This window comes from Benincasa hispida, chromosome 7 (genome assembly GCF_009727055.1).
Source record: "Benincasa hispida cultivar B227 chromosome 7, ASM972705v1, whole genome shotgun sequence".
Taxonomy (NCBI): Eukaryota; Viridiplantae; Streptophyta; class Magnoliopsida; order Cucurbitales; family Cucurbitaceae; genus Benincasa; species Benincasa hispida.
In genome coordinates this window covers 21,055,480-21,063,041 of record NC_052355.1, presented here as the reverse complement: position 1 = coordinate 21,063,041, position 7,562 = coordinate 21,055,480, and the positions used below count along the sequence as shown (strand labels likewise).

The 7,562-nt window shown below is 37.6% G+C and overlaps 1 protein-coding gene across 1 annotated transcript; it reads right to left on the bottom strand.

Annotated features, from left to right (window-relative positions):
* Nucleotides 1-6,685: 6,685 nt before the first annotated feature.
* Nucleotides 6,686-7,296, bottom strand: LOC120082172 (pectinesterase inhibitor-like). Its single transcript, XM_039037426.1, has one exon. It carries the CDS (start codon nucleotides 7,283-7,285, stop codon nucleotides 6,728-6,730), a length of 558 nt encoding a protein of 185 aa, XP_038893354.1. The 5' UTR covers nucleotides 7,286-7,296; the 3' UTR covers nucleotides 6,686-6,727.
* Nucleotides 7,297-7,562: the final 266 nt, after the last annotated feature.

Here is a 7,562-nt window from a genome sequence, read left to right as displayed (position 1 = left end):
TGATGTTTTAAACATGTGGTATTAGATATCTTTTCTAGTAGGGGTATACATCAAACCGACCAAAACCGATCCGCCAGTCGAATTAAGGTCGGTCGGTCGGGGCTAGGGGTCGGTTGGTTGGTTTTCGATTTTCCTGAAGAGAAAAAAAAGTTGAAAACTGACCGACTAAACAATGAATATAAATTTGTTTTTTGATTTTTTTTTAAAGTATAAAAGTAAGCTCATTACCACCAGAGATGTCTAATTTCCTCGTGGGGCCCGTCCGGGTGGAGACTCCCCATTAGGCAGGGAATGGAAAAAACTCCCCGTGAGCTAAACGGGGACGGGGAATCCCTCAGCCCCGACCTCGTCCCAATAGCTTTTACATATTTATTTAGTATAGTTATCTAATGTTATGTTATTATTATATTATATAAATATTATATTTAAATTTCAAATTTGATTATTTATTGGGAAACATAATGAATTTAAATTTAGATTATATATGTGAATAATTTGATTTATATTTATTTCTTTCTACTAAAAAAATTAATTAGCTTTTTTAGGCCAAAATTTTAGTAATTTATCTTTAAATTCAAATTGTCATATAAAACTAAACATAATAACAACTTAGTGATAAAGTTAATTATTTAATTAAAATTTGTTGGGAACACCGATCCCCGCGAATTCTCCGCGGGGAATCCCCGTCCGATCCCGTGGGGAATTCACGGGGATGGGGAATGAAATGGGGAGCGGAAAGATTGTAGGAGAGAGCGAGGTTGAAAGCGAGATTGTAGGAGAGAACGAGATTGTAGGTGTAACACCCCAAATATATATATTATATATATTTGTTGTAATTTCAATATTTTCTTTATTATTGAGGATATTTTTGGAATTTTGGAAGTCAATTGTAGTTGCAGAATTTAATTTTTGGCGTTGAATTTATTCAATTTGGAAATTAATGACAGGAAATAATTTCATTTTGGGAAAGAAACGAATTTAATAGTATAAAATAGAAATAAGAGGAAGGAATAAAATAAAGTTATTTATTCCCTTTTTTAGTTTTTGTTTTATTATTTTTTATTTCTATATAAACAAAACTTAAAATCTTCTTCTTTCAACCTCACCGCACGCGCCCTCCTTTAGAAGAACCTAGTCCGACGACAGCTCACTTTTGTCGAACCCGACGCCGATGAGCAGTCGGCGATTCGAAGCCCCCTCAGCACGCCGCTGGTCTGACAGAGCAGACGCCTCGTCCGCTGCGTTTTCGCCGAGAGCCCAGATCTGAAGCGTCCGCTGCATTCCGTCGAGAGCCACTCGCCTCAATTTCTCCAGCTCGTCCAGCCGAGCTCCTTTGCGCGTCGCTTGTCCGGTCGGTCTTCACTGTCGTTTCGCCTAGCACCGATCGTACGCGAGCACCACTTCAAGCCGCGTCCGCCACCCCAGGTTTTTCGCCACCAGATTCGTTTACTCCGTCAGACTCCTTACCGCGTTGGTTCTTCTGGTCTTCGTCAGATCTGTTGGGGTGAAGATTGTGTCGGTTGTTTCGTTCTCTGGCCTTAATATTGTGTTTCAGTTTATGACTCGCCTTTGCTGGGTTTTATTATTTTCAAGCTAAAGCGTCAAAGGAGTTTGGAAGATCAAAGAAGGCACCGTCGAGGAAGGTGGAAGTGATTTTCATATCTGTGAGTAAGTTCTTAATATTTGGATTTGGACGGAAGTCTTATAATAATTTGGCTTCAATTGAAATTGAGAGTTGTTTTGTTGTAGGATCACTACTTTGGATTTGCTGTTATGTTATTTGGTGGTCTAATTTTATTCTGTGGAGTATTAACTTGAGGTAAGTAATCTTACCACTGGAACTGTCCACGAGGCCAGGCTTTAGTTGTATGCTAGCATGATAAGTGTATGTTAGGTAAACGTTAGCATGTTTGATTGACAGTATTGATCTGAATCAAAGTATGTTCTGGCACGAATTCTGCATTTGTTTACATACAATTAAGTACAATTGTCGTTAGTATGTGATAGTAGTGTTTTTCATATGTCGATGTCTGATCTGTGTTGTGTTGGAGCATACTTGCATGTTGTGCACTTATGATGTAAGTTATACATGGATGATGTATAATATGTTATTAAGAATTATTTGTATGTGATGAAGCCATGTATCAAGGATTTTATGTATTGTTTTAGAAACTATACAATGTTGAAATCTTGCATGAAAACTGTGTGAATATATCCTCATTGATTATTAAAATGCTCACCAGATTGTTGTTCCTCTCGGGATTCACCAGTTTGTGTTACCTTGTCCTTCGGTGAACCATTACCAACCTACAATCAATTTATCAAGTCTCTCTTTTGGGTATTTTCTGAAAATTTGGGGTATTTTTTTGTATACATGTAATAACAACTATCCTCAAAATTAAGAAAAATAGGCAGGTTGGTGGGTTGAACTTCATCACCTTTTCTGGGTGACGGCATTTTAGGCCCAACTGTATATATCCTACGCGCGTTATTCGCATTCCTTCACGGCGTTATTCAATTTCAAATTGTATCTTTCCTCCGCCCAATTCCCCACGTCTTAGCATTCGGTCCCTTCGCCCGGAGCTGAAAATAGAGGAAAGGGAGAATCCGGCAGTAACCGACGTAGTTTTAATCCATTTTATCCCCGTGCGGCCGGGCGGTTGTTTCTTCAAGTTTTGAGACTCACTGCGAACTTTAAATAATTCACTGTGCACTACATTAGGGTTTGAAATATTTGTTTGTTTTTATTTATGAAAATCCAGTGACGTTGATTCGTCTCAGAATGCTGCACGTGAGTAGTCCAGGTTAAAATCAAGAAGACGTGGTGGTGGCTGAACGGGAGGGCGAAAGGCGAGGAAAACAGTTAAGAAGTGCAGCCCTTCGCCCTTACGAGAAGCAAAGGATGAAGCAAGCGAAATGGACGAGGAGGTATGGTTGAAATTCGTAGTGATTCCGATCCTTTTTCCCAAAGCCAGAATTTTCTTCTGGTGACAAATTGCTGCGGATTTAACATAAATTTTCCGCTGCTTTCGCCTTCGTTGTTTAGTTGAACGACATGCTGCTGCAATCCGTGCCATCGGGATGTGGAGATTCAAGCGTTTGATTACTGAATTGCGGTTGCTTCGTTTTCGTATTTCAACCAAGAGCAATTGCAAACTCCTCTTTGCAATTTTTTCAAAAAAAACTTCCAAGCTTGTCCATTCGAAAGAGGCGAAAGAAGGGAGAAATGAATACAATGGAAGAATGCAGAGGATTGAATTTACACTCAATCCAGTGATAGATAAGAATATACACGGCTTCTTCTCATCGCCTGTCCACAGTTATCCTAAACGTTGCCGGAGTGCGATCTTTGAATGGATTTCGAATTTTCCAGTAATCAGGTATCTGTAAATTTTGGATTTTGGTGCGCAAATAATTGTAAAGTGTCCCTTATATGATGTTTCTTTGCTGCTCATACACCTTCTCTACTGTGGCAGTGAAAACAAATCCTTTCAAATGTTGAGAACCTGGAAATTCGAACTTCGTAAGTAATTTCATTTGATATCTTAAATGTTAAGAAAAATTAGTAAACGAGTAATACTTGCGAGCTCACAAATCTGATTTCTCTTGCCATATCTTTGTTCCATGTTGTGATGTGGAATATCCTTTGGGCATGGACTTATAAAATTGTTGGACAATTCTTGATTTAAGGTTTGAGAGGCCCTCCGGATAATAGTGGTGCTTGGATGCCAGACATTCTCCAAACTCCTGGGGTTCGTACTTCATGGTTTTTGATACCATCACTATTGCATTACCTTTCATGTTAATATCGTATAGTTGTCTGTTATTGTTATTTCTGCAAATTTTGTGTGTTTTCACTCAAATTTCTAGCACATAGACGGTCGGGGTCAAGAAAAATTACTTAGTGGTAGTGAGTCTGCATGCAATTATTTGATGTTTTTTTTTTCCCATATAAGGGTGTTTTGTTTTAATACTTTAAGGGTTGTCTAATGTCACACCCCCGCAAAATGCCTTCAAATCGTGCCAATAGAAGGCCCAAGGCTTCTTTTAGCAAGAAGAGTCATGACACCGTCGAAAACTCCCAGGGGTGCGCCACGAGCAGTGGTCCCACTTGTGCCCCCTTCCCCTGGGCGCAAGCCCATCACGGATCCCAACAGGTCGCATGCCAAGCTTAGTGTCCGCCGGTCAGCGTTGGAAACGACCAACGTGCGGCACTTGGAGGCGCTTTCTGTTCAAAAGAGTGCACCAAGTAAGCCTTAAGGAAGATTTGGCCTATTCAAACAAAGAAAGTCACTTGAGAGGGTGTTGAAGATAAGTAGGCAAGGGGTCCTTAAAGTTTGAGTGAAATGAGAAGCTTTGTTGTATTTCCAAGGGATACTTTTACAAATTGAAGCCCTACTAGGGCTATTTCTATACACTCTATTTAGCGTTTCTCATTGTTCGTGCACTTATATTGATAGAAATATCCAGGTCTTAATTTTGATGGAAATATCGATAAAATTTGTATAATAACAAAAAAATTAAATAGTAAATAAATATTTATTAATTATTTAAAAATAAGTAAACATGTTTATTTATATTATATTTATATGAGTGATATTTTGTTACTTAATTATTATGTTAGATTTTTCTACGATATTATTGAAATATTGATTTACTACTCATGTCGATATTGAATCCATAAAAACATGAAAATATCAATGAAAATATTGACATATCGAAGAAAATTTAATACCATATCCAATATCAGGGACTAAAACACATATGAAATTAGCTTCAATTTTTCTTAATAATCGTACTTCAAGTCCAACTATTCGTTTAGGATTGAGTATCTAATATAAGTATTTTAATAATATTTCATTGTTAAATGAAGTGAACATAGTTTTATAATAATTGATATGTATTCTTTTTTTTAAGTTAAAAGATTAAATTCCCTACACCTCAACTATGGGTCAATTTTAGCTTCTGATTATTTTGAAAGAAATTAGAGGATAATTGATTCAAATACATATGCCAGAAATTTCCTTCATTTCAAGTAATGTAATCGAGTGGCTCATAGGTTAGCGAGGTGGGCTATTTGCAATATTGAGGGAGGTTTATGGCGGGAATGCTTGCCTTCATAGCTTTGGCCTAACATCAATTATGATGCTCGATCATGTAACCTCTTACCTCCACTAGTTATATTAAAAAATAATCAATACTTAAATTATTTTGGTGCTAAAAAGAGTTCTTTCATTATTAATTTCATTTCTTATTTGGTCTAAAGAGTTATGAAAACTTATTGAGTCATTTTCGTAAATGGAAGGGGATAAGTAATTGGTACCTTAGATTCTTAATGTTATAAATCGTGGATTGTAAAATAATTTGTTCGAATGGAATTGTTGATGAAGTGGAGATAGATTTTGAAACATTATACAACTCGTGAGTGTATGGAGAGGTTTTCATTCAAATGAGTCAAGTCATGTTAAAAGTAATGTATCTGAGACTATTGATTTGGGTTGTGGTTAGAGATGCTTATGGGGGGCAAGTCATTTTCCCATCCTGCACCATATTTCAAGTTCCATTCCTGCAAAATTTATTGTTTAATTTTGTGTGGATTAAAGCGGAGGTTTTCACGGACCTTTAATATTAATATTGTTGTTTTCAAAACTTATTAAAGAAATATTGTTGTTTTGGGATTTCGAGGCTAGAAGTCGAGGGTTGAGAATTCGACTAATGTAGAGGTTGAACGTTAAGAACTTGACAAACAGAGAAAAACATGGAAACAATATAAATTAGGGTTGTCGAGGATTGAAGTTTCGACATACATAAGTCGAAACTTCAACCCTCGACAAGGAAAAGGAAATCTCGCTAATTTTGTGATGAGGATCTCGCTCTAGAAAGGAATCTCGAAGGGAATCTCGCTAATTTTGTATATTAGGTTGTCGAAGGTTGAAGTTCTGGCATACATAAGTCGAAACTTCAATCCTTAACAAGGAAGATAAGTGGGTAAAGCAGATTGTAAGAAAGAGCGAGATTGTAGGAGAGAACGAGATTGAAAGCGAGATTGTAGGAGAGAGCGAGATGGAAAGCGAGATTGTAGGAGAGAGCGAGATATGGGGAATGACATCCTCGGCCTCGCCTCGCCTCGTGGACATCTCTAATTACCACCAACACAAGCCCAAACCTACTATTTTAGTATTTATTTATTATTATTTTTTTATGTTGCCTAATTTTCAAACTCATTACATGATTTATTTAAATTTTTTCATTAAAAAAATGATTAATTTTAAATTAAAAAAGTTGCTAATTTTATTAATCTGAGAATAACACATTATCAATTCATCTTTTCTTTTCATTCACCTTTGACTCCTCTAAAAAAACCGATCCGACCCGACCATCTCGGGCGAATTCCACACTCCTTTTTGGTAGGTTTTCTCCTAAAATCGACGACGGATGTACACCCTATTTTCTAGTCCATATATTACTTTTTCTAGTTAAATTTTCAGTAAAAGTTTGCAAGAATGAAAAGAACCAATACACCGGATGAATAATCAAAACATTAACTAAAAAAGATCATTCATTCCTTTTATTTAGAAGTGTATAATTTTAAATTATCATAAATACTCATAAACTATCAAGTTGATTTCAATTTATACCCAAACAAAGTTTCATTTTAACCCAAATTTCAAGTTTGATGATTTAAAATAGGATACTACTACGAGTCAAGAAAGTTTCCAGTTCCCAATCACATACGCTGGTTTCCATTTCCGTCGGTCCGAACTCCGGGGAGAAGATCGGCCAAAACCAACACAATGCTACACAAATCCTCCAGAGTTTTCCCGTTCTTCGTCAGACCCGACGCGTCCGGCGGCGGCTTCTTGAACTTAGCCAGACACTTGGCGACGGCCGCCACCACGCCCGTGGTCAGATCAGTGACGTCCAGGTAGTCACCATCAGCCAAGTGCTTTTGCGCTTGGCGGATTTGCGCGAAGGCGCCGTCGTAGCTGGCGGAGCAGGAGGAGTAGCGCCACTTGAGGAGAGGACTGGCCGCAGTCGCCGCGAGCAACCGAGCGAGGCAGAGTGAGTCGCCGGCGTTGGTGTGGGCGAGGTTGAGAGTGTAGCCGGCGAGGACTTTCAAGTCGGCGGTGGCGGCGGATTGCACGACGGTGGCGCAGAAGGGGGGATTTTTAGTTCTAGGGCAGATGGCGGAGGCGACGACGTCGTTTTGAGCTGCTAATGTGCGAAATGAAATGGAAATTAAGAAAAGAAGTGAAAGTAAGGCTGAAAGATTGGACTTAGCCATTGTTTTCAATAACAAAGATGTTTTAAAAATTTTTGTTTTGTGATTTGATGAATATGGGTTGTTTAAATATGATATAAAATTGCAAAACAACTGACATACAAATGTGTTAAAAACTAGAATTTATAAGAATCTAAGTGACACTTGCAATGTTCAAGTTGTTATAGTTTATTATAATATATGGTTACAATAATCGAATAGTAATAGTATCTATTTTAGGTGCAAACTATTATAATATAGGTAGGAAATAATAAATACGATAACAAAATAGAGAGAAGAA

What these genes read in the sequence shown, in the direction of transcription:
- LOC120082172 (XM_039037426.1), bottom strand. Translation starts at nt 7,285, where the DNA reads ATGGCTAAGTCCAATCTTTCAGCCTTACTTTCACTTCTTTTCTTAATT.